Consider the following 27,832-nt stretch of genomic DNA (forward strand, 5'->3'; position numbering starts at 1 on the left):
TTTGGTGCAACAGGCTAGGCGGTTCTTGCCTGAGACTGTGCTAATCTCCTAAAAACACAGCCCAGCCCTTTTCCCCCAGAAATCAGGGAGTGTTTTGCTACCTAGGTCAGAGGAGTAGGATCAGACCATTTGTTTTGGCATGTAGCTTTTGTTCGGTATTGATGACCCCCCCAAAAAAAGCAACTGCCACTGCATCTTGCTTATACAAAATGGCATTTTATGTCAAGACATCCGTTTTTAAAATAAGTTGAGATTATTCCTTTATGTTCCATTTGTGTGCTAAGAAGTTAATTTCAAACCAGGTTTTCTTTTCCAAAGAAAAAAGATACTTAGTGTATGTATTTTCTGCGGTGAATCTGGCTGTGCTACTAGGTAGGCAGTCATATTTTCGGGCATACCTTTTTGATACAGCTATATTGAAATGCTATTTTTAGTGTTAGGGTGATGTAAGGGAAGCAGTGCTACGTTATCGGTACGTAGTGAATTTAAACTGAAGTTAACTTTGCAATGAACAGTTATTGTTGTGTATCTATTGTTACTAGCTGTACTGACGGAAATTAAGGTCTATTTCATTGAAATCACTGAATGTAGGAGGTTTACTTTTCTGTAAATGAAATTGGAATCATTAGAATTTATTTCAGACTAACTTGTGAAAATATGAGCAAGCCCAACAATTAGTAACCACAAGCCGTAACCTTTTATCATTCCTTAGTCAATTAGTGGTTAAGTTGTAGTAGAGCAGCATTTATTTAAAAAGAAAGAGAACAACGCATCTAAAATGTTCTGCATTTTACTGGCTTTACTTACCATTGGTCATACTATTTTCTTACTATTTCAAGTTTTTGACGGCTATCATATCCTAGTCTGATTTGCACTGATGGAAACTAGAAAAGAATGAGACCAGTTACCATATAGAATATTGAAAATAGTTATTACAGTAATATTATAATTTAAGTATGTTAGAAGTAGTTTTTAGGATGCTAAGTGTACTGCAGATAGTTGGAACTATGTGTGCCTCCTCTGTCATGATTTGGGATTTTTTTTTTGAATGGTCTATTTCTTACGGTTAGATTTTCCAATTAATTGATGATGATGATCTGGAAATGCACTCACTGAAGCTCAGACTCTCATGCCTGTGTTATGGCATTTAAACTAAAAAAGGCAAGAAATCAATTCAGTTGTTTGTGCTGCAATTGACTGAATAGTAATTGAGACACAGGATACTGAAAGGTCAAAATGAGACACATATCCAGAAAACTCCTTTGCAAATTGTTTTCATAGGGTTTTAATTAAAATTTGGTTCATAATTGAATTATATCTTTTATTTCATACTTTAAATAATTTCCATGATCTGTGCACATCTTTGTATTCATGTTAAAATTACTGTATCCTTTACATACAATACTGCTTTTAAAAATCTAATTAAGTTCTCAAATGGCAGCTACCAGAAAAGGTGCAACTTGCAAGGAATAAAGTGATGGTCTCTGTCAAGTATTAAACCATGATTGAGATGAAGGTCAATGTTTTGGTAAATGGGCTATTTCATTTGCTTCTAGTGGCCAGGCAGCTGGGTGGAGTGGAGAGGAGGTTTCCCCTGTCACTCAGCTCAGAGCCCGTATGGGTGGCCCTGTGGGCAGGCATCTCCTGGTGACAGTGGCTGCTGAGGTGGTCTGAGCACCCAAGGAACAATGCTGGCACACCTCTACTTCCAGCTCCCTTGTCTTCCCTGCTCCTGACACTTGCAGGGAGATTTCTGGGAGATTTTTGTGCTTCAACTTCTTAAAGCCTGACAGCCAGTGCCCACATCTTCCAAGTCCCCAGGGGCCTCTGCTCTGCTTCAGTCTAGGTAGGAGACAGCAATTGCCCAGCACGGTAAGGAGCCCGTCCACCCTCCATGTCTTCCTGGGGACTTTCTCTAGTTACCAGGTCTCAGCAATGTAGAGGAGCCAGTCTAAGATCTGGAATGGGCTTCTGCCCAAGCGGTTGCCAAGGCTTGTTGCATCTCCTCATTATTTTGATGCCCAAGGTCTTGCAGCATGGGCCCTGTCTGGCTACGGGGCTTGAACATGGAGGGATGCAGCCGGTCTGATTCAGCTGCAGTAACCTACGTGGTTTTGGTCGCACACCAGTTGTACCATTCCCCCGGGGGATGAGGGCTGACTAGGTACTAGCTTGCTCTGGTTCTTAGTCTCACAAGGCACTTGTTTTCTCAAGGAGGATAATGTTACTATTGAAAGGAAGGTAGAAAGGTGGGAAGAGAGAAGATAAATAGAAAATGGAATAGAAACAGAGCATGTGTATTAGTCAGCCTTTTCAATGCATAATAAAAAGCATTTATATGAGATTAAATTCAAGCCTTGTGTAGGTGAGAGACACTGCACTTGCTTTCTGTAAGAGACTGAATTTTATCTAAGCAGCTTTACATTTTCTAAAAAAAAAAAAAAATAAAAATTGCACAAATGTCGATATCTCCAAACCTACCTCTCCTACGATTTCTTTTAATAATCTAATGGCTCCTTCTTACACGCCAAACAGTTTGCCTTCATTCTGAAATCACCAGTTGTTGACTTGCTTCCTTTCTGTGGTTGTTTTGTTTTATTGCTTTGCCCTTCAACTGCCCTTCCCTAGCACTTTTTGTGATATTTGCTCCAATACAGAGAGGTTCAACACTGTCTGGTATTCCTCTTTGTAAAAATAAAGTGCAAAACAAGGCACATTAAAATATTAATAATTTGTTGTCACACTTTTTAAAGCTTGTAGTATTGAGGATAAAAACAGGCACGGGCATGCATGTAAAGCAGTAAAAGTGGAAAAGATAAAACAACTACAACTTATCATGTTGAAACAAATCTTCCTTTACTATGTGTGTGGTGAAATACGTTCACGTAGACTTAATTTCTTTGTGAGAATTTGGGAAATCTCTCCACCTCCCTTTGTTCCTTTAGTCTAAATGTTCGTATGTTTTCCAGCCTTTCATCACTCCCAAGCACTTACTCCGCCCCCCCTCAATCTTTTCTCTGTTTCTATATCTACTATCTACTTGAGTTCTTGTGCTAGCTTCCCTCTTCTATTTAGTATTTCATAAATCGTTATACAATTTCAAAGGAAAAAATAGTCTTTTTTTCCTTATGCCCTTAAATTGAAACATCTTCTTCCACAGGTTGGAAGGACTTATTGACAGAGACACACAACCTAGCTGTATCGAATCTCCCCCTTTCTGTCACCCTATTTCATTCAGAAAAGAAAAAAAAGAATATTGAAGCACTATTTAACATTATTATCACGGCTAGATGAAGCAGTCCCCCCTTGTTTTCCAGTTCCTATGTTACATGGCTCACTTCCTAAGTGAGACACTCTCTTTAGTACCTTTTACTTTATCACGCATTACTGTGCATCCTGTACACGTGTAATTTCACACTCAGTTTTCTGTACTCGTATGACTCAAAGGTCAGCGTGTGATTAAACCATTCTCTAAAAAATTGACAGAAGAGTAAAGGCTCAGATAAGTTTTTAATCTAGAAAGGGAAAAGACTGAGAAGAAACACAATGAATTTTATATACATAAAAGGTATTCGCAAGGAGGAATGGAGGAGATCTATTCCTTGATTGTTATGAATAGTGTGTTTAATTTTGCAGCAATGGAGCTTAGAAATACCCTTTTTGTAGTTATAGTAGTGAGGCACTGGAATAAATTGCCTTTTATAAGCATGGAGACTCCAGAAAGGAGACCAGTAAGCACTGGTTAGAAAGCCATTTCCCAGGACTGGCATGTGTGTGATTGATCCTGCTGTGGGACAGAGATGGATTAGCTCCCTTTCAACCCTGTTTTTTGTCATTCTTCAGCACTTTGTTGCAAGCAAGTAAACTTGTGGGCTAAAAGAAGCAATGTCATATACACAACACAACAAAATACACTATTTGCATCAACTACTGCTAGAGGAAACTTTGTTGGATTTATTCCCGTCCAGGAGCGAAGATTAGGTACTGTGAAAGATAGTCAAAAGAAATGTCCGAAGAGTTAGAAGAAGAGATAAAGGGAGAATCACTGATACCAAATTAATTACATAAATTGGTATGACCAAGAACTGTCTATGTTTATTATGTGTGGTTTTAATGTGTTTAAGCTATGTTTAGTATGTTAGAAGACTTCAGGAGACACATTTTCACGGATCAGGTGAAGTACAGGATCTCTTGCTTGGAAATATCCTGCTGTATTCTGTTGTTGCAGGAGGCTAAATGACTTTCATTACTAAATAATACTGAAGTTCCCATATTTCTTTGTGTGTTGTACTTGAGGGATTAGGAATACCTAGTATATGCTCATATCAAGAGACGTATTGGATGAACTAAATAAGTCTTGCTGTTTCATACTGCAGCTCTGCTAACCTGATCTAATGGTCCTTCCTGAGCTTTGAGTATACATGAAGCATCTGGCTTTGCTAAGAAAATGAGGCTAAACTGACTATGGTGGGGCTAAACTACTGCCAGAAAAGTTACTTTTGCTTAAGATAACCTGTCACTTTTTCACAAAGACCCTGTGTTTGCCATTTAGATAGCACACACAAGCTATAGGTTAGAGTTTTTCAAGGGAAGAATTGGATAATTCTGTTTATTTATGTGACTGCAAGCTAAGGCAGTTCTCAGGGCCTTGCCCTTTAACTTGTCCTATCACTGTAACAGAAATAAAGAGCTGATCTAGCTCAGGTCTTTGACGGTAATCACACGTGAGCAGTTTGGCCAAGATCTGATATTGCACTTATTGCCAGGTCACGGGGAGAGAAATCTTACATCTTACCTGTGTAATGGAAAGACAGCTTACTCAGTGCTGAACAAATGCCATGATCTGACTAAGGATTTATCCAAAATGAGAGAACAAGAGAAACATCTTGTTTCGGACACTGGGTTGCTTTGGAGATCTTTTTTCAGGCTCTACAGTCACAGAAGTCAGCGGAAAGCCCTGCTACAAATTGCAGTGGTCAGGCAGTATTCAGGGTCCATCCATGTGGCATCAACCTTGCAGGAATCCTCTATGTCGCTCCTATGGGGTCATCAGTCGAGGTGCTCTAAAAGGAGCCTCTTGGAGCCATCTCCAGTTATCCCATTTCTTTTAAGGGCCAAAACTAAATGGCCTCATTGCTGTTTCTCTCCTATGAGGAACGTAAACACAACATTGGTTAAAGCAGTGACAAGTTTATGTAGAGCACTCCATTTTGCAGTCTCCGGCAAAGATATCCAGGCAATTCCTCTGGATGGTGGCTTTGGGATACTGTGTGCCCTTTCGGCCAGAGAAGCATCTGCTCTATCTGAAGTGCAACATGATAAAGAGGTCAGAAATAAGTAATACATTTATGCCGTTAATGCAGGGACAGGGCTTAAGTGACCACAGCTTCAACTGGAAACTCACTTTTTAACCCGTGAGTTGGCATAAACGTGAGAGTTGTTTTGTCATTTTAACGACATCTTTGCAGTGTGCCTGGAGAACCGGAAGGTTAACTCAGCTTTGCTTTTCGGAAGGGAACTGCACCACCCTGGTTTGTCTACCTCCCGCCCTGCCTGGGTGGGTCTGCTGTGGCTGCCAGCCCCACTGGCCTGGGGTGGAGGATGCTCTTTGGGGCTACAGCCGTGCTGTCAGCGTGAAGCAGGGCAGCTCGCCCGAGTCCTGCTGGTGCCACACAGGGTCGGGGGAGCGACTCATCTCCTCCCCCTGCTGCATTAACTTTTTCCTGGCAGCTTTTTCCTGGGCAAAGCTTCCTGGGGGTGGCTGAGGGCATCCTGGGGAGGGTGAGCAAGCCCCGGGAGGAGGAGGGAGACAGAGGAGACTGTACCCTCTCCCTGCTGCTGTTGCTGAAGCTGTGCCGGAGCCGTCGATGTGGCTCCCCAGAGTTAGTTGCTCAGCAACCAGAATCAATTAATATGCTTTGCAGAAAGTGCAGGGGAAACCCAGGCTGCTGTCAGTGAGAAGGCAGGAGGCTGAGGGTGACTCAGGATCCCACTCCCTTCTGACACCCAGTAGGTCCCACCCCATCCTCTCCAAGCCCCCCTTAGCCACCCATTCTTTATCCCTTTCTCCTTCCCTATGATGACTTAGTGCGCGTGTCCCCAGGCAAGGCATCTCCTTGCTCAAGAACACTCCTGCTTTAGGGGTTTTGCTTTTAGATCTAATTTGTGGGTTTGGGTTATTTGTCAAGCTTTCTCCGACAATTTTCTAGAAATTCTAATATTCATGTTCTTTAGGAGGGGGAAGGTACAGCTGATGTTTTTTGTCAGATGGTTTTAAAGATTCCTCAGGATGAGAAGGCTTGTTTGGTAGTGCACAGTTGAGCAGCAGTAATGAAAATGCATCATGTGTGAACTGGAAAAGTTTTTGCCTCTTCCTTTATTACAGGTAATCAGCACTGCATATATGAGACCAAAGAGGTAGTACTGATTGTTGTGAAACACGTAGATAATAGAATAAATGAGGGGTTGTTTTATTTTTTTTCTTCTCCTTTTCTGCATAGTAATTTTAGGGCTTCGGTAAGGTACTATTTTCTTTTTTTTCTTCCTTTCTTTCTTTCTTTGATTTTCTTTGGAGTCCCTCTGATGACACCACGAATCTGGGAATGAAGAACTTCTCAGAGCTGATTGGAAATGGCATTGCGGAGCTGAAACTTAACTGGAGGAAATATATCTCCTGAAGAAGAAAATATAATGCACTGTAAGGATCTGACTTCTGGTGAAAAATTCAAGCCTAGAGAAAACTTGTCCGCTTTGTTAGGAAGAATGGGTTGGACAATTTTCTTCAATTCCAAAGGATATCAGAATGCCATGCTGAGCTTAATCTCTGCAGCATGCTCTGTGCTTCTCATCTCCTCCTGATGCACTGCATGGTAAGGCCTTTTTCCTTCCTTTTAATAATAACCATATTTCTGTTATGGTGAGAGGTAAAAATAATAGCAATGATCAAATGAAAATTGAAAAAATGCAGAAAGCTAACAAAAGAGTGTATGTTTGTATGGTTTTTTCCAGGGGCAAGTGTCTTGATTACTGCAGCAGCTTTGTAAGATCATTTCTGCCTTTCTCCCTCGCTTTGTGACAGCGTGTGTGTGTGTGTCCACACCTGTGCTGTCATTTGCACTTGGACTGGAGCATCAGTAGCTGTATTGTACACATTTCCACGATAAAGAGGATGTTTAAGAATTTGCTTTGACATTTCTTTCTCTTTTTCCCTCCCTCCATTCCCCTCCTCCTGCCTCCTCTTTCTCTCGCTCTGTCTGTCTCTCTGGGGTCATGGTGCTATACCTTCCCTGCACCTTAGTTGTGCCCTGACCGCTAGAAGGCAAAAATAGAAAAGAAATCCTGTACCAATGTAAGAATAGTTCTGAATATGTATTATCTGAGTAAATAAAAGCTACAGAAGGGGTTTGAATGTCTGCAAGATCTGCAGGTACAAAAGATTATTTTGCTTCCCAAAATCAATTGCAGACTTGGATGCTGCGTTTTAGATACGGTGGGAGGCAGATCCTTTTACACATGTCAGAAAGCCAAAAAATGACCACTGTGAATTATGACAATGTTATTCTTGATGACCCAAGTCATAAAATGAGCAAAGCCAGTACGAGATGTTCTCGTATCAAATAATTTTTGTCATGTATTAGCAGGGTGTTGAGAATTATTATAAATGGCTCCAGTGAATGTTGCAAGATATTTTTCATTAACAGCTGCCATGTGCTTTCATCTTCCTGGATGAAAGGTGCTAGGGGAGTGCAAGGTGATGTTATTAACTAATTACCTGACTTACTGAAATTTAGGGTCATTATCAGCAAATTACCAAGCAGATCGGGAATTATCTAGTGAGTTGTTCTGAGATGGAAGAAAAGAAAGCCTGGTTTACTTGGATTTCTGTTTCAGAAATCAGGGTAGAACTAAAAGATGAAGGAGTGGTGATGTGAAATATATATATTTTCTTATGCATTCTGGTGGATCACTGAGTTTGGAAGAGGGAAAGTTGAGTGCCTCTTGAGGAGCAAACTGTGATGAGGGCCTGCCCCCACCCTGATGGTAATTCTCTGCAAATCCCACTGCTTTTGATGGGGTTAGAGACGGACCAGGAGTGGGTTTGTGCGGCAGTTGTCATGGGCTGTCCAGCTGGGTGTGGAGGTGATGGGTTCCTGGCAGCAGCTGAGGGTGAGGGGGACACAAAGAGCCAAAGCAAAAAGGCCAGACCAGGCCACACCAGGACTCATGAATGAGCATTAAAGCTTAAAACCTATTCAAAAGATGGAATTTTGTGGTAGCTTCCAATACATCTTCTCCTTGTACGATGAAGGACTCCAGAGGACAGTTTTTAGAGAGAGAATGGTAATGCGGGTTTTTCAAATCACTGCAGTAGGAAGAGAGATGATACACATTCCTGCGGTGTGACAGTTTTTCTGTAGGGTTCAGGGAACCAGCCTTGATTTTAGGAGTAAAGGTTCAAAGTATGTATACGTGTGCACTGAAGTAGATTTTGGTGTATTTTACCATCTAAAATGGTAAGTAGTGACTAATGGTGACTAGTATAAAAACCAATAAGGAAAACTGAGGAAGGACAGCACAACCCTTAAATATCATGTTCCAATCTTCACTGCTGGAAGCAGCTCTTACGTGTGGAAGTGGTCCCCTCAGCTCTTTATGTGAGCAAGGACTGCATCCTAAACTCAAGTTTCCCACTGCAAATCTCTCCTCACATCAGCAGTTCTATTTCAATCAATGGGACAACTCGTATGAGTAAGAACTACTCATGTGAATAAATTATGAAAGGTTTTATAAGACCAGGCTCTTTGATTGTCATGGCAACAGATTTATTAGGCTTCAGGCATAATTTGTATTTCCCTTCTAAACAAAACCATTTTTCCTTTTACCCCTGTGAGTCCTTTTGCCTTGTAATTAGGACAAGAAAAATAGGTTAATTACATTCTTAAAGATCATGCAACTGTACAGATACATTATTAGTGAAGAATTATCAGAGTATGTGAAAGTTTACTTTTATTAGTGGTCTCCAAATCCAAGAGATGTGTATTCTTACTAGCATCATTCATTGCCTTATTTATTTTTGTGACAGTATTACCATTGCTACTAGGTATTGTCAATTCTTCCGGCAACTCAACCGAAAAAAAAAAAGAAAAATAATTCCTTCTTTAAAATATCACTGCTCTTATAAAAGTATCCTCTACTATTAGGTTCAAGGATACTTACCAAGCTTTCTTCTACATTAAATATGTTCATTTTTCCTTTAATACATGATGTTTAGCTCTTTACTTGATCCAGGAACGTATTTATCCTTAGGGTATAGAAACACAATATGAAGTCATAATTATAATAAACTTCCTACAGAATATAGGTATATATTGAAATAGGAAGCATAAAATCATCTGGATTTTCTTTCCCTGTGCAATTTTGCATGCTTATAAATGTCTATATTATTAGGATATATATTACATAACAAGTAATATTTCCTTCATTGCAATTTGTAAAGAACAGTTCCTTTTCAGGATACAGTGCATAGGAATTTTTATTGCACTAGGTTATGCATTATGGAAGAAAGAAAAATATTAGAAAAAGCAAGCATGGCATCCTTTAAATTGTATCCAGTACATTAATGCAGCAATAGGTTTGTTTGTTTCTTTTATCCCTATAATAGCAACATGTACATAACAAGAATAGCGGATTATTTTCTAAAGAGTCTGTGATCTTGAGAGAAGGTTTTGCACAATAGAGGATATTCATTATCTTTAGCAGACATTTCTGTCAATGATTCACCGTGACTTAGAACTCTTTCTTTAGTGACATTTCTAATAATTTACTTTAAACGTTTGCACAACAGCTGTATTTGGCTTTCTCTGTCAATTCTACAGCAAGTAAAATTAGTGCTTTCCTTTTCTTTTAAGATACTATTGAATAAAGGTCTGATGCTGAAAACACATGTATTTCATTTCAGTCCATTGAACTGTTTCTTTAGAATAAACTATGTGAATTAGAGCTTGAACCACCTGCCTTATCAGGGATGTTCTACTGAACAGTGGAAATACTTTCCACACTCGCAGCAACTATTTCTAGTCAAGAAAAATGTATTTTAATGATAGAACACATAAGCAGTTCCTGTGCTTGGGCTGCCTTGAGCTGTCTTGATTCAAGATCCAGCAAAAACCTGATTTTTGAAAGGCCCACAAAAAACCCCAAAATAAAGCCAAATCTGTCTTAAACTTTTATTGTTTAAACAAAAATAGCCACAGAAAGAATATTTATCGGACAAGAAATTTCAGTACACCAGCATCTGTGTTTTTCGTAAACCAGGATAAAAAATTGCAAAGGCATAAAGTTTTTAAAAAATTAAAAGCTCTAAAAAAAAAATATATATATATATGGAAATACTGATTTCAAAATGACACAGCATTTCATTTTAACATTTTTAATCAGATTTTAATTTGTTACAAGAAATTGTACGGATACTTGTTCACCTGTTTTTCTCAGTGCAAATTCGCAACATTTTTAATTAATTTTTTTTTTAATTTTTTTTTTGACAGGAAAACATTTTGTCATATATTTTTTTAGCTAGATCTGTTAGAGTTGTCCCAATATTTATTGGCTCCCACAGGTCAGCTCTTTAATTAGAGGCTCTCTGAAGGGCCATCTTTAACACTACATATTGTATAGACCCTGATGCTAAACCACAGTTTTTACCAGGTCTGTGGTAAATGTAAGATCTGACTGCGATCCCATCCTTTAATTCGTCTTGTGTCTTTGACAAAAAGCAGGCCTCCATTTTGCTGAGAGTTTCACAGATACCAGAGGAAGTAATTTCTACTACAGAAACCTTCAAAAGGCCTTCAAAAGGCAAACAGGCACGGAGTAGAATTAATCGAGTATTAATATCCTTATTAAATAGATATGGAACTGAGGAACAAAGAAACTGCCCAAAGCTATACTGGCAAGGGAAGAGTTCGGAATTGAACCCAAATGTCCTTATTCTCAGTTCACCGCTGTCCCTGCAAGGTTGCTCTTCATTTTGTTCATTTTTTTTGCTTAATGACTTGCATTTGGACTTTTAAGTTAATACTATTTGAAGTATCAAATGTGAAAGGGAATTATTGATGCATACTTCCTTTCCAGTCTGACACAGTTGTCCTTAAAAATTCTTTTTTCTTTTCCGAACCATTCTGTCTGAATGTAACCATTAATTATGCAATTGCGTTACTACTCAGGGGAAGTATATTTTAGATTAAACAGAAAATTACTAAATAGAAATATCCTAAACACGTCATACAGGTTCTGGGGGAGACGCACGTGAATCTGTTTATGCTGTCAGGGTTTGAGGATCGCTGTGGGGGTATGTAATGGTTTTGAGGGCCCTTGGTAAGTGAATCAAATTTCAACACAGAAAAAAAAATCTAGTTAAATCATAAAAAGACTGATCATTTGCTGTCTAGAATTCACAAAGGTCATTATGAATCTAGCACTTGTGTGCAAAAAAATGACACAGAGAATATGGTACCTAACAGTGATTCTTATTAACCCCGATATGCCTCCTCTGTCCGAGGGAATCTCTCAGCTTTTTATCCTCTTTATGAAAAAGGAAAAGATGGTTTGTACAAAAAATACCTAGCTGCTAAAATTACATTTGAAGTTGGAGAAAAAAATCTGCCTTGGCATCTTAATACAAACCCAGGAAAATGTTGTACATGTTGAGAAGGAAAAAAAGCTTTTTGCTCTATTAATAGACTCTGGTCTATTTATACAGCTCCAGATGTGACACACCTCTGGATGCTGACAGGGACTGCACTTACCCAATTACCCAATGACGTATGAATGTAGAAGAGTATGAAAGACTGATTAAAAGCAGTACTTTCACTGGAAACCTCATCTCACTTGTGTTTTATTCCTGAGAAATGTTAAGAAGAGAACTTAAAATGCACCCTACAGCATCAAATACATTCTTTTTTTTTTCCTGACATGAACTTTTTACTGGCTTACAATGGAAGAGGGTTAGAAAGGAATGCCTTAGTGAAAACATACTCCATGCTAGTGAGCAATTGCATAACTTGATTTAAATTACTGTTCTCCAATGCACAGAGCTCAGGGCAGCCAGGGGGACCACCTACACTCCATTTTCATCAGCAGTGATGGTGCACAGGGTCATCCCCGCCTTCCTCTGTTCTAAACTAGACCTAATGTTATGTATAAATATCATAGGAGAGGTTCTGAAAGGCTTTTCCAGTTAAGCTGGCAATTTTTCCATGGAACCTGGGATATTGTAATACATAAAAACGTTTAAGTTCAAACACATGCTGGTGTTTAAGAACTTAACATGTCATATAGCCCTTAGTTCTTTTTTAAACCAGGGCAGGTAAGGGATCTAAAAATACCTTTGAGGACCTGAGCACGGGATTTATAATATTTTTATATATATTAATAGATCAGGAAAGTAAATCAAATTATTATAGTAGGGTAATTATTGAACCCTGACAGGTAAGGTGGTTTTTAGTTGCCTAAGAAACATTGGAGAACCACTGAAGTCTGTGAATATAAATAAAAAATTTCATTCATGGTAAGGGCCTCAGAAACAAAAGGCCTGGAGAAAAATAGAAGAGCCAAAGAGATCAGTAAGCTTTGATGAAATAAAAGGTTGCAAAAAGGGTAAAGGATGTCTGGTACACCTCTTTATGAGAAAACAGAGTGGAGGAATGCCTGTTCCAGCTTTCAACCAAGCTAGACAGAGAGAGTAGTGTGAGTAGAAAACAATGTGGTGTTTGTGGATATAAATCATGCCGTAATAGTTTGTTACCAGTTTAATGAGGATAGTAATGCAGTGCATATTCTTAATTTCTGACTTCTAAAATTTTGGGACTTACAATTTTATGCATACGTCTTTAGATATTGAAAAGCACCATTTCCTCCTCCATGTGAAACTGTGATGTAGGACTTCACCTTGACACATCCCAAAACCTAGCAATACTCTGTAAAGTGAGATGTTACTGAACTGTGTTATGAGTACCAGAAACGTTCCTTTAAGGAAGGCAAGTCTGATGCTTAAAAACAAAATCATTTAACTTTTTGGATGAGAAAGCAGATAGCAAGACTCTTTATTAAGACCTCTGACCTGTGTGTTGTTGGAATTTCTTTTTTACTTTGGGCCTAAACCAAAGACTGGTTGAAAGGTTTTTGTTGTTATTCACAACAAATGTAACTTTTCACTGACTATAGAAGCAGTACAAAATACTTAGCAGGAGAAAGTAGGATTTTTGCAGGGCTTTTAAAGCATTCTTGAAAGTGGGTCTTAATGGATGACCGCAATGGCCCTTAGGATAGTGTTGTTTCTGTGCTGCTGAACATAGTACTTGTTCTCTATCTGTCTTAATCAAAACTAGAAAACAAAACTTTCCTTAGGAAGAGTCATCCGTTTCACTGATGTCATATCCATTTATTTTGGGTTCCTGTGTTTTCATTCCATAGCAAATGCTTTATGTGCATCAAAATATTCTGGAGCTTGGCGCAGCTGGAGGCGTTCTCAAAACACTGTTATGGAAATGTGTGACAATCTACGTTGTACCTGCTCCTTTGGAGCCACGCTGAGATATTGTTAACTCAGTATAAAGGGAGCAGCATCTTTGCCATGATTTTGTGTAATGCTCAAAGTGTTTCGGTGTGTCACGTTACTGGGAAGATCCTGAGTGTGCAGTGTTACGTACCTTGTAATATGGTTTTAATATCATTAGCACATCAGTGCTGACTGAGGAATGCTTGGTCTCTTACTTTTTCTCCTAATTGCTGTCCCTCAAATTCTGCATCTGATCATGTGCTTTTGAATGGAATTGTAAGGGATCACGTGTATCTTTGGGTCTAGTCGTTGTCCACACACTGAAAACCATGCAATGGATGTTTAATGCAGAAGAGCCCACCGAGCATCTGCTCCATCCATTCGTGCTCACCACAAAATAGTTCTACTCCTCCTCACTGAATTTTAGGAAGCCAGTAAAAGACCACAAGTCACATCTGCAATGTTTCACAAAAGGAGATAGATCAAAAGCATCACTAAAGTCGTATATTCCTTTGGAGGGAAAAAAAGGCAAGTAAAGCATGCCTAAAGTTACAGAGAGAATCCTAAAATAGTTTTGCTGAATCTGTCTCCAAATTAGTTTCAGTAGATTTATGAGTACATGAAGAAGGCACACCAAATGGGCGTCACAGGGATTTTAACATCAGAAACACGAGTGCTCCCTACCTCACAACCTGTTCCTACACCCGGCCCTCCTCTGGAGCCTCACGTGGAGGTGCAGCATCTCCCTGCAGAAGTCAAGTCGTGCGTGAAGAGAGAAACAACCTTTCAGGATCCCTGCAGGTTAAGCATGGGAGTAGTACAGTGTGGATATGATGCAAATAGACAGGATCAATAAGCAATTTCCTTCCTAAAACAGAGGAGACTTTCTGACATCAGCTGTTTAAGGATAAATCACAAACATTTTTACTAAGTAACAACATCTGAAGAGACCACTTGGCCAATCTGGACATCCATAAGTCCATGGGCCCTGATGAGATCCACCCGTGAGTGCTGAGAGAGCTGGCAGATGTTATTGCTTGGCCACTCTACATCATCTTTGAAAGGTCACAGAGCACAGGAGAGGTGCCTGAGGACTGGAGGAAGGCCAGTATCACTCCAGTCTTCAAAAAGGGCAGGAAGGAGGACCCAGGGAACTACAGACCGGTTAGTCTCACCTCCGTCCTTGGGAAGGTAATGCAGCAACTTGTTCTGGATGCCATATCCAAGCAAGTTCGAGAGCAGAAAGTTATTGGAAGTGGTCAACATGGATTTTCCAAGGGTAAATCATGCTTGACCAATCTCATAGCCTTCTATGAGGTTATAACTGGTTGGCTAGATGAGGGCAGAGTAGCAGGTGTCATCTACCTTGACTTTAGCAAGGCTTTTGACACTGTCTCCTATAACATCCTCCTTACGAAACTGAGGAAGTGTGGACTAGACAAGGGGACAGTGAGGTGGATTGAGAGCTGGCTGTGTGACAGGAGTCAGAGGGTTGTGATTAATGGAGCAGGGTCGAGTTGGAGGCCTGTAACCAGTGGTGTCCCCCAGGGGTCAATACTTGGACCAGTATTGTTTAATGTATTCATCAATGACCTGGACAAGGGTACAGAGTGTATGCTTAGCAAGTTTGCTGATGATACCAAACTGGGAAGGGTGGCTGACACTCCAGAGGGCCGTGCTGCCATCCAGCATGACCTAGGCAGGCCAGAGAGTTGGGCAGAGAAGAACCTAATGAGGTTCAATAAGGACAAGTGTAGGGTCCTGCACCTGGTGAGGAAGAATGTCAGGCACCAGTATAGGTTAGGGGTGGACCTGCTGGAAAGCAGCTCTGAAGAAAAGGATCTGGGGGTCTTGGTAGACAGTAAATTATCCATGAGCCAGCAATGTGCCCTTGTTGCCAAGAAGGTCAACAGAATTCTGGGCTGCATAGGGAAGAGTGTGGCCAGCAGGTCAAGGGAGGTCATTCTCCCCCTCTACTCTGCACTGGCAAGGCCACAACTGGAATACTGTGTCCAGTTCTGGGCTCCCCAGTTCAAGAGGGACAGGGAACTACTGGAGAGAGTCCAGCATAGGGCAACAAAGATGACTGAGGGACTGGAGCACCTCCCTTATGAGGAAAGGCTGAGAGAGCTGGGACTCTTTAGCCTGGAGAAGAGAAGGCTGAGGGGAGACCTTATTAACGTTTATAAGTATGTAAAGGGTTGGTTTAAGGAGGATGGAGCCAGACTCTTTTCAGTGGTTCCCAGTAACAGGACGAGGGGTAACGGGCACAAGCTGGAACACAGGAGGTTCTGAACAAATATGAGAAAAAACTTCTTTATGGTGAGGGTGACAGAGCACTGGAACAGGCTGCCCAGGGAGGTTGTGGAGTCCCCTTCTCTGGAGACTTTCAAGACCCGCCTGGATGCTGTCCTGAGTAATGTGCTCTAGGCAATCCTGCTTTGGCAGGGGAGTTGGACTAGATGATCTCTAGAGGTCCCTTCCAACTCTGAAAAATTCCGTGTTTCCGTGAATTACTACATATCTTAAGAATCTGGTGGCATGTCCTCCTTGCCTACACATCTCTAGCAGATGCCTGTACAGACGCATCCTCCCTTCTCCCTTTTTGTGTCTATCCCAGTCTATGTGAATACATGTTGCTAACCCCTGTGACAGCGTATCTGGGTACATCTGTCCCTGGTGCGTGCGTGTGAACTGAGCCTTTCGCCCCTTTGGTGCATACATGCATGTCCCTCCTGCAAAGGAACACAGCTGTGGGATCCCTCCCCATCTTGCCTCTCCAAGGACCTGCTCTCCCAGTCCCCTGTGGCTTATGGACAACTCCTCAGCCCTCGGTGATACTGCTAAGAACAAACCCCTCAGCTGCATAAATGATGTGTGCACACATGATGCCTCACAGGTGATTAAATGAAAGAGCCAGCATGGCCTCATGAGCCATGGCCGTGTCTCGTTTTGTCTCTTGGTCGGTGAGCTCTGCCAGTATGATCTTGTGGGCCATATCCATCACAGATCCTTACTGCTCCTCAAGGCAAAGCCCAAGCCTTGTGCACAGGACTCAATTTTCACCCACGTGCTAGTGTGTGATGACTGCTGCTGCTTTCAGAAAGATCCCACTGAAATGCAATGAGCTGAGATGCTTTGGATAGCTGTTTGGGTAAGCAAATTGCAATCAGGTAGGACTTTTCAACTTCAGCTGCCTGATTTGCTTTACACTGTGGGTGTGAAATGCAGTGCTCTGCACATGAACATACCTATGTCCTCTCTGCTGGGGTGAGATACTGTCCTTCTTGGGTTTGTAACAGCTGGTGTGAAATCTGTATTTAAGTCACCACAGCCTTGGTTCCCACAGACACAAATGGCTGGGCCAAAGCTGCTCTCTGCTTCACACTTCTTTTTCTTCTGGTCTGGAGGTATGAAGTCCCATCCCCTTCCCTGCTTTTATAAGACGTAAAGATGCTGGGTTCTCTTGGAAATCAGGTTACAACCACTGCATGAGTCAGCTTCCAGATCTGTTCATCAGGGCTACTGAACCTTGCTTGTGTGTCCCAAGGTGAGGATTAATCTGCTAATGTTTGTAAAAAGCTATGTAAATGATCTGTATCACGCTGACAGGTCAAGTACTGCGTTGCTCACTGGCTGCTCCTCCTGACAGTTTAAGATATATGCCAAACAATGTCTGCACTTTCAGGTGGTGTTCACTGATGTAGCTTGACTGGCTTAACCCTCTCGGGATTTGGCCGTACTTCTTCTGGCTTACCGATCGGGTGATAAAGCACAAATATGCAAGGCGGATGCTTTTCACATAACCTAGAATAAAATAAATACATTGATTTATGCTTGTGCAGAACCACGAGCTCAAAGGAAACCTCTTGGATCTATTATAGCACGTATGCAATTCAGGTCCTGAAGGACACATGGACATCAACAAGGGTGAGCAGAGCTCGGTGCCCTGCTGGGCTGTGGGAGAGACGCAGCAGCAGAAGCCATTTCTGCGAGCCATTGGCAGGATTTGGCCCTTCTGCACCCGCAGGAGCTGCAGGTGCTCAGAACGGCTGTGAGGCTCAGCACGAGCCCCTCCGAGAACACGAATTCAACCCAAGAGAAGGGTGGGCTTGAAATCTGGGAGCCTTTTTGTCCTGTGCTTATCACGTAGATTGCAGCTGTTGTCAGTTATTAAGACTAGGGCCGGACAGTGGTAGATACTGTGCAAACAGTAAAAGAAACAGCCTCTTCTAGAGAATTAATTTATAAGTGAATGCAACTTCCATACCTAACTCCACAAGCACACAGAACAACAAAATGTGGCCAAAAGTTGAGTAGCTGCTTTCACTGGCTGCTTTACCACCTACCTGGTCCCAGTTATCAGCATTACATGTGGATTTTTGTGTTGATTTTTTGGTATGAATGATTAATGCTTTCATCATCTTCAATGCTTTTTGCAGTGAAGATCACTTGCCACTGGTCTTTGCTGATGTCTCTGTGGGTATATCTATGCTTTTCCTTAAATACCTAAGCTAAAAAGCAATGCTTCAGCATGAGGCAGGGGCTGTTCTCGGTACAAGCTGTTACTAAACGAGAGTACAACAGCCAAAAGAAAGGGACTTTCTGTGAATCTTCATTGTCACGCAGTCCTCTTCTTTGAGGCTACTGGAGCTGATAACTTGCTGCGCGAGTCATTTGCAGGAACTAACACAGGGATAAGGGGTCAGTACATATGCTTTTGCATGCAGATCTCCACTGGTATTAGCAGAGCTGCATTGTAACTGGGTATCTCCGAGATTTAGCACACGTCTTGTTTAGTTTCACTCAAACAGCCCGTTTGTCAGCCACAAAACTCTGTGAAAATGATCGACAACGAAAGGAACTGATTTCTTCTTCCTCCTCATAAACTGACTGCCAGTCTCCGTTTAGGGTGTTTGCTTACACTCGTAATAAATAACCTGTATAAATGTACCCAGCTCACGTTGATCTAGCTGGATTAAGCAAAATGCAGAGGAAAGATGGCAGAGTGTGGGCTTTGGGGCACGTCTAACAGATGTAGCAGGATGGTGGCTGTGGTTTCAGGTAGCTGCTCCTCATGGGGGTGGAGGCCCCTTCTACTTTCCGGGAGACGACTTCTCCCACCTGGCTCTGTTGGAGCTATCTCGGGCACGCTTACATGTGCAGCAGTCCTATGACTGCAGCAGAGATCTTGGCAATGCCAGTTATAAATGACTGCAAGTTACAACAGGAGGAATTTATAGGCCACGTTTGGGTGGTTTTAAATACCTTGTTTACTGTGCTGTTAAAAAAAAATGTGCAAAATCATAACAAAATAATCAAGACCAAACATCTGTAAATCTTCCTTTGATGAGATGAATAGTGATATTCTAGTGTTTATGGTCTTGACAGCAAAATGACACGGGGGGAAAAAAAAAAACCAAACCAAAATTAGCATTTACAAGAAGTTAGGAATGAGAAAACAGACGGAAGGCAACAGAAACTTGTGCTAACAGAGGGATTATGGCTCTTGAGAGAGGGCAGTGTGCCATCTACGAAGAGCAGTCATTTTTGCAAATCCCTGTTTTCCTGGTTAGCAATTACCACCTGGCAACAGTGAGGGAGAAGCAGCCCATACCGTGCTTTGACAAGATGGAAATCTGGTGCTTCAGTGAAATGTTTGGTGGCTCTGCACAGCACCCTCCTGGCAGCACAAACCTGGGGAGAGAGTGCTACTGAGCGGGCGGGACGGAGATGTGGTTCCTCAGAGCCCGGGTTGTTCATGCTGACCAACCTCCCACCTCCAAAGGGTGTCCCCATCCTCCACGCAGGTGCACCCTGGGACCCCAGAGGTCCTGAGTCCCCAGTGTCACCTGGTGCTTTGGGCACTCAGCCATCCTTCCTGTGATAGGCAACAGCATACAGCAAAAATCTTGTTGCAAGTGTGTTGTGGGAGTTTGTTCTAAACTGGCTATGAAGTGGGCGGAGTGTGACATAGTCCTCACACTGGTAGAGGATGGTGTGGATGCAGGTGTCTATGAGAAAGCTATTCTGTTCCTTAATTATTTGCAAATATCTGCATGTGGTGGTGAAGTGCGGTGCATTTGTAAGTCATGCAGGTTTTCTCCTTAGTGATGTTTACTTTAGCCCCAGGGAGTGTGCAGAGAGAGTAGCTGTGACCAGAGAGGATGACTTCGTCAGAGGAGGGAACTTACCCAGCCTCACTGACAGATTTTTATGAAGGGTTTCCCGAGGCCAGCCTGCAGCAGCGCATCACTACAGATAGGCTTTTGACATTTGTAGTCCAAGAAGCAGCGGTATTCAAAGTAAAACACCGCCAGTGGCTTTCCATAAAAAGCCTGATTCTTGGATTATTTGTGGGGGTTTGAGTGTAGCTTTGAGTTGTACAACCCTAAGCTTTCTCTTGGAAGGACTCCAGGAGCTTACATCCTTCTTCCTTTCCCCCCTCCGAGCAAAGGGAGTCACAGCAACGCTGATTTGCTCTGCAAGCTACTTGCAACAACTCCCAGCCAGGGAGCAGCTCCTGCTTTGGCTTGCACCCTCCAAGCAAGCTCCAGTGAAGAAAGGAATGGAGAAAGGAAGAAGGAATTGGGAGCAACTGGAAGAGAATCATGAGTTTGGGAAAACAGACTCAAGAGTCCTCTGAATGTTTTCTTTCAGAAATAAGACCAAAAATGCTCCTGTCCAAACCTTATCTTCCTGAAAATTTGACAAAATTAATTTCTTCTTCATAAAATAGATTATCCTGTTGGAAAAATAACTGGAATCTTTCTTACTAGCCCATGCAGAATAGATCATCCAGTTTTCCTATGGCCGCTGCCATAGGTGCTAATCTGATTATAGGCATGAAATGTAGGCAAGTGTAATTATGATGCGGACAGATTTATGTGTCCCTAGACAGGTTTTCAAATAACAAAAAGAATATAAATATTGGATCTATGGAAAGAAAATGTCCATTATTAAAATCAACCCACAAGCTTGTACCGTGAAAAAGCTTTCTTCTTCAACTGAGCTGTCAGCCCCGTTGAGATTTTAAATTGGAGTTTGTCTAGTGTAACTCTCACTTTCTATTTAAAAAGCAAAGTCAGAAGCATTAAACTTTTGTCTTGGGTTTTTAAAATACAGGAAAGCTAATATAATTGCTGTACTACTGTAGAGTTATGAGCTTTTAGGCGCTCCAGTTTTTGGCAAAAAAATGTTATGTCTTTTGATTCATGGCATAAGACATTTCCCTCTATAAATTTGCCATACGCATTCTCTTCAGAAAAAAAATCTTCATCCCTTCCTCTCCTCTGAACCATTTGGCTTGGCTCTTTGGTTTTTAACTGCCTGTGCTTCACTCGAGAGCTGGCTGCATTTCAGTCACCAGTCACTGTGCAGAGTTTCTATGTGAATTATTGGAGTGTGCTTGACATCGGGAGATCTAAGGAATCGAAAAATGTGGTTCAAATGTCAGACTGGAACTTGAAAGGCTTCTGGAGATGCAGAGCCAGGTCTGTGGTCTGACTGAGGCAACGCCCGTGCCAAACTCAACAGAAAAAGTCTCTGGGTGACAAAAGGATGTCCCCTGTTGGACCCGTGTTGTGGGCAACATGCCAGCTCACCAGCTGGTGTAAAAAAGAGTGGTTTACAGGGTGACACAAAGTCACAAACCCTGTGAGGAGGACGAGGGTTGGATATGTTACCTGTGTCAGTGATGTTTAGAAGAAGCTAAGGACTGATAAGCTAAGCAAAATAGGACTTAGCTTGAGTTCTTAAGTTAGACAGGTGTCTGTGAATGCAGTTAGCCAGCATTCTCTGGAGCAAGTCTCTGGAGAAAAAGTACTCCAAACAAAGAGAAATCTTTGGAAGGTTGCTTCTTTATCAGGAGGAAATGGAGAGGAATTTAGTTTAAGGATATTTTTCTGAGTTGTGTTAATTTATTTTTATTTGTCATTGATATTGGGTAACACTGAATTGACAGGATGGTGTCATTCTTAATGCTTTATTAATCTTCTCTAGCAAAATAGTATGTATAATAGAAAAAAAAAAAGGAAACCTGCACATTTTATTTGGCTTTTTTGCGCCCTTCCTTGGAGTCTCTAGAGCCATAGATCAATTGCTAGTGTTTAGTGACCTCCTGCCCAAGCGTGTAGGGCCTGTGGGTGGGTCTTCTCCTATGGCTGGCACTTGTACAGTGCGTAATCTAAGATGACACTGACCCTTGCAGCCTTATGGGAATAGTATTTTCAAGAGGATGAATTGTTCTTGAATATTTTCTTCAATGTACTGTGTTACATGCCCAAACATTTCTTTCATCTTCTTGAGCATATGTCCTACATTTCCGCTCTGCTCTTTTTGTTGCATGGTTTTGATTGTAGCCAACAGCAAAGGTCAGAAGACATTTTACTGTTTTTATTTCTATGTTTCTGTTAAGCTGAATTAAATTGTTGGTGCTGCAAAGTGACTTGTTAAAAAGCTTATGCTGCAAGACTTCCACCGGTATAAACTGAAGCTGAGCTGCACCAGTTCAAACCAGATGGTTCAGAGAGAAAATGTGGCCCAAAAAATAGGTACTGATCTGGAAAGCAAGAAAAAGAGTTCGGTTCTCTGGAGCTTCAGTGGGCAGCTTCATGAATTTAGATAAAGTTTTTCATCTTGCTCTGCTTCAGGTTTTCTGGATGGATGGTACAGTGACGCTGTATTTTAAAGCACTTTGCACATTCAATTTTTCTTATTCCTTTCACATCTAGCATTAATCAGTACAACTGCCTGTTTAATTCACATTACAGATAGGTTCTGAAATCATAATATCTAGGAATGCTGTGATATCATTGAATAAGTTAATTATGTTTACCAGTGTCGTGAGTATTCACTAGAAGGCATCACTTCTTGGTCCAGAGTTGAACCAGCACTGAGTTTTGCCCATCAAGCAGCCTTCCATTTCTTTCCTACATAGTGTAGTGAATCCAGAAGTTTTTCTTGGAGTATGACTGATTCAGATCAGAATTTTCATATTAACCTGAATAGTTAGTTCTGTCTTTTAAAAGCTCTCAAATGGCCTTTGGAGGAGTTTGGCCCAAGCGCCTTTTTTATTATTTTTTATTTTAATCCCAGATATGTGACTCATGCAGGATCTTCTTTTTTTTTTTTCTATCTATTAGAATTTCCTTAAATGTCGTGAAATGGCAATACCTAAATATCTCTTCTATGATTAGTGCTTATTTCCAAATTTTGCTTTGTGAGAGTGAAAGTCCTTCCTCTCACCAGAGCCTGAAGAACACTGTTCCACTGCAGGGCTGCCACCTTCTGTGGGTTTTAGGTGGCACTCCTTGTTGCTGCCTTACAGCGCGAAAGGAGAAGAAATGGATAAACACCTCCCTAGAGGACCATTTGGCTTTAAAAATAAGAGTAGAGCCAAATGGATACTTTACAAATGTGAGCAGAGTATCTTAACCAAGAAAGCAGCAGTCCTATAGGGATGTTGCGACAGCTGCTAGAATAGCCAACAGGTCTGTGTGGACAAGCACAATATCTTGGCCAACAATTCATAACCGATAAACACTTTGTTTTGAAAATTAAGTTGAAGGAAACATTGCCAACCTACCGTTTCTAGGCATGTTGCTATTCATTCACTTATCACGGTCTCAGTGCTCTCCCTGTGTGTTATAAGGACGCTGGGAGCTACACACAATCCTTTCCAATGACCAATTTTGCATAATACAAATACTATGAATTTTTTATTTTTTATTGTCAGCCTCTTCATTGCAAGCAATATTTTTAAAGAATCCATTACATGTTAAAAAAAAAAAAAATCAGGGTTAAATTTGGCGCTTTGTTCTGGGGGCATAAATCCACATTACCTTTCCTTTTAACAGTATTTTTACTCAAGATTTTGTGAACAGAACTTGGCTTGGTGTCCATTGAAGAAAAATGTAGCAAGATATACATTCCTCTCCCTAAATCCTTAAGAAGAATTACCAATATGCTACTGAATACTGTTACTATAAGAAAGCAGTGAAATATTTTCAGTTTTGTGGCTATGTTCTTGGTCTTATTCACATTTTATATGGGCATTGTTTTAAATTACTGGCACTACATTAGAGTATGTCAAGACGCATCATATAAACAGATGCAATTTACCATGAGCTTGAGGCAACATGATGTGTATGTTGCATTACATTAGCTACCAAAATATGTTCCTTATATAGTACGGTACTCACTGCAGACAGAGAAAGAACATGGGTTGTTAGGCATACTGTATGGAGTTGGAAGACATATGCAAATAATCTCTCTAGATCTATAGCCACATCCTTCGTATCTTTTTAAAGAGAATAGGAATAAGCTATAGGACAAAAAAATAAATCCAAATGGCTTTGCTCCATATGCAAGGCGACATCCTTTGCTGAACAGTGGAAACCTCTGAAGACTGGGAAACATGTTACTTTGAGGGTGACTGAGCACCAGCACAGGGTGCCCAGAGAGCTTGTGGAGTCTCCATCTTTGGAGATGTTGAAAAGCTGTCTGGACATAGTCCTAGGAAACTGACTGTAGATGGCCTTGCTTGAGCAGGGGGTTGGACCAGGTAACCTCCAGAGGTCCCTTCCAACCACAACCAGTCTGTGACTCTGTGATATCCACAACTCACAACAGCGAGCAGTTGTTAATAGCGATGCGCCAGTGCACAGGGATTAGGAAATCCAGCTCTTCCCATTCCCCTTTCTTCACTGCCCATCCTGATGGCCTTGCCAGAGCATTTGGTGAGTTAATTGTGACCTTTTCACTTCCAAATCCCACTTGTCTGCTGTGCCACAGAATTCTACCCCAAGCCCTGAAGAGGTGTCACCTCACTAACGTGTTTTCCCACACACGCTACTCCCTGCAAAGCCAGCTTGTTTCCTGTCCTGGTTTGAGGTAAAACAGAACCAATTTTATTTTCAGTAATTTCTCTTTGTGGCTAAGCCTCTTCTAACTAACTGAACTTTGTGAAGTTAATGGTGTATTTTTAAGACAGTGTCTGCTTCCAGAGTAAGACCTGATTTTTTACAATTTATGCCAAGGAATGGTGTGCAGAGACGCTCTTGGTTGTACTTACTGCTATAAAAACCAAGGTCAGCTAACTTTGTTATTTGCCCCATTGGAGGGTCGGAAGCGGAAAAGTGTAGAGGGGTCGCACCTGCGGGGAGGAGCGGATAGGACAGGTGACCCCAAAATGACCAAAGGGGTATTCCATCCCATCTGCATCACGATCAGTATAAAAGCTGAGGGATCAAAGGGTCAGCCCTCTTTCTTCAGTGGGCAGTGTCCAAGGAGGACTATCTGTTCACCTGCCTCTGATCCCAATCCATGTGTTCTTGAATCCAGACCCAGAATCCAGTTCCCACCTGTTGCTGAGTCCAGTCTGGGACTTTCCCAGTGCCTGCTGATGATGTCATCCTGGGAGTTTGATATGGTTTTGTATAAATTGTATATATTTAATTATTTTCTTTTTATTATTTTATTACTATTTTCATTAAAGTAGTTTTGTTTTCTTTTAAACTCCTAAATCTCTCTCTCTCTCTCTTCCTCCCCTCCCTGGAGAGAGAGGTCGGGGAGAGCATCTGTCGTTCGTTTCAGTGGCCAGTCCGGCCCAAACCACGACATTTCCTCAGGAGCGTGGGACCTGTGCAAGCGGAGCTGCCTCTGCTCCCGCACGCCTGCGTGCTCTGAGCACGAGCCAGAGGGGCAACTGCTCCCACGGATCAAGGGCCTGGCTCTCCTGCCTGTACTGGGTTTGTGCAAATCGACCTTCAGCAGCTCGCTTCAACCTTCTGTTCTTTCCCCCCCTCCCCTCCCATACTTCATACTGGTGTAATTTTGTAAGCTGCTCGGTCTCGGTACCGTTCTCGCTGTCTGTGTCTGGTTTCTAGCCCAGACGTCAGCAGGGGTTGCCACATGCTGCTGCAATATAAATGACTAATGATGATGATAAAAGGTGTGGGAGTTGGTTGCCTGGAGTGTTATCCTACTTTGATAACTTTGTTTTAGAAACTAGCTTCTTCCTCAAATTATCTGTTATTTTACCTTATTAGGTCTAATATTTTAAAGGCAGACAGGGATTTTTGGCTGCCTCCATTTTTGAATGCTCATCCCAGGACTTTGAAAGAGGCTTTGAAATTTTCGGAGTTTGGATGGTGTTTCTGTCACAGTGCCAGTAGCCTTCAGCGTGAACTGCAGGTTATTGGCACCTTTAAGACTCAGCTGCAGCTGTGTCCTATAAGAGGCATTCAATAGGGAAGTGCTCTATTTTTAAATTTGGGCTGATATAGGTAATAATTACACACAAAACAGTATGTGAAAAGAACATTATCAAGGTTGCACAGCTCAGCACTTGAAGCTAAGAAATGCTGCAAGTAAAATTGTCTCTACTCCGTTAATTTGCCACCTTGCACAGGTGCATCAGTCACAGACTATTTTTGCCCAGGATCCAAGTCTCGCTTGGTGCGCATAATAGATGACACACTTTGTGACTTCAATACTTCATTTTCTTTTCACTGTTCAATGCATAGCTCAGACTCTGCTGTGAAGGCAAAATTATTTTCCGCTGGGGCATTCCAGGGTGTTCCATCGTGCAGGTCCTTGCCACGTGCAAACACTGACTTATTTCCGTTTACAGCACCTTAATAGCAATTCTGGGTATCATTACTCCCTGGTACAGCTGGTAACCTAAGGCAAAAAAGACTAAGATTACAAGTATCCATAATTGTGGGTGCCTGATATAATTTTGAGTACCTGGCAGCACATACTGCAGCTCCCATTGCCTTCCACTGCAATGGCCAGTACTCACCAGTTTCAGATATTCAAGCCCGCAGGCTCCCAGAGATACAGAACAGGGCAGCAGCTTTGAAAAGCCCGGTGTGAATGAATTGTCCCATTCCTCAGGGCTCCTCTTCTCAGGCTCTCCTGCCACCTTTTAAATTCTGCAAATAAATTTGAAGAATCCGACAAGCAAAAGTTTTTTTCTCTCCTCTTCTCTGGCAAATGCTCTGACTGAAGCTGGAATTCGGTGGACACAATAGTGCTTAGCTAAAACTTACCTGATAACTCATGAACAGGAGGAGGTTGAATTTATCCTAGAATTTATCCTAGATCACCTTTAATTGCGGCATTTTTGGCTGGTCTTCTGCAAATTAATTAAAAAAAATGAAATAAAGAATTTATTTTTGAAAAGCAAACTCAAAACTTTTTGCTATTCAAATTTTCATATTGATAGCTGTCAATGTCATTTCAACCCATTGAACTACTGCAAAGGTGCTTTGAGATAAGAGAGTAATTAAGCAGGAAAAAAATGACAATAGTGGTAATTTCTTTTATAACACTAATCACTTAAAAATTAACACATTTTCATACGCACAAGACCTTCTGCAGCACTTATATCAGGCCATCTGTGCTACAACAAAATTGCCGATGCAATTAAGATACTTGAGTATTTCATAGAAAAAGTTGTCAGGTTTCTATATGGATAAACCCCCATTGATTCCTGTACAAAGCAAAACTGAATTTTCCCCAGAAAATACTACCCCTGAGACAAATGGCTGGAATGCATAATTTCAGACTAAATAGTTATAATTGGAAGAAGTTATAAAAAAAGCCTGAACACAACTTTCCTAAATCAGAAAGTGTCAGTTGGCTACAATTATTTGCAGTGTCCCTTGATGTAGCTGCAATCAATTTTTGGAATAAAGATATAGTTGGAACTAAAAGATTCAAGATATTTGCTGTACCCACAAACTGTGGGTCAAAAGCAGAGGTCACTTCAGAGGTGAGGGTGGTTAGATCCATTACCGGCCAAATTATCTTCTGGCCTTGGCAGAATTTAGGGACATTATATAGCAAAAATTTAATACAAATTTGTGTCACTTTTCCATCTCTTAATATTTCTTAAATGTCTTCTGAAGCAGCTCAGTTTCTGTTCCAGCATGCAATGGTGAGGGCAGATCTTCAAATTGCTTATGACAGAGGTTATGTGCCTCCTGGCAGAGAATGGAGACCTGTCTTTCACTGAGACTTGGGTATTGTATTTTTTCCTTTACGGGGATTCAATGTATTTTTACTCCTAAAAGAGAACCCTGGAGATGCCCTTGAAATAGAAAATGAGGTGCTGAGATTTGGAATGATGGAAAGAGATACTTTAAGATCTCATTCTTTCACATAGCTGTGTCATCTAATGCTACTTTTATCTGAGCAAAAACACAAATTTTGAGGCTTTTATCAGGGCTATTTTTAGCTGAATATACCAGCATTCATGTGTTCTCATTG

The 27,832-nt window shown here is 41.3% G+C and overlaps 1 protein-coding gene across 1 annotated transcript in view; it reads left to right on the plus strand.

Annotated features, from left to right (window-relative positions):
* Positions 1 to 6,747: 6,747 nt before the first annotated feature.
* The window catches only part of LOC128908041 (protein TUNAR), a 30,034-nt gene continuing 8,949 nt past the window's right edge, over positions 6,748 to 27,832 (plus strand). Inside the window, exon 1 of the mRNA XM_054197496.1 lies at positions 6,748 to 6,869. Coding sequence (XP_054053471.1) covers positions 6,831 to 6,869 — 39 coding nt within the window. The 5' untranslated portion in view covers positions 6,748 to 6,830. The remainder of the gene's footprint in view (positions 6,870 to 27,832) is intronic.

Source organism: Rissa tridactyla, chromosome 4 (assembly GCF_028500815.1).
Source record: "Rissa tridactyla isolate bRisTri1 chromosome 4, bRisTri1.patW.cur.20221130, whole genome shotgun sequence".
Classification (NCBI taxonomy): Eukaryota; Metazoa; Chordata; class Aves; order Charadriiformes; family Laridae; genus Rissa; species Rissa tridactyla.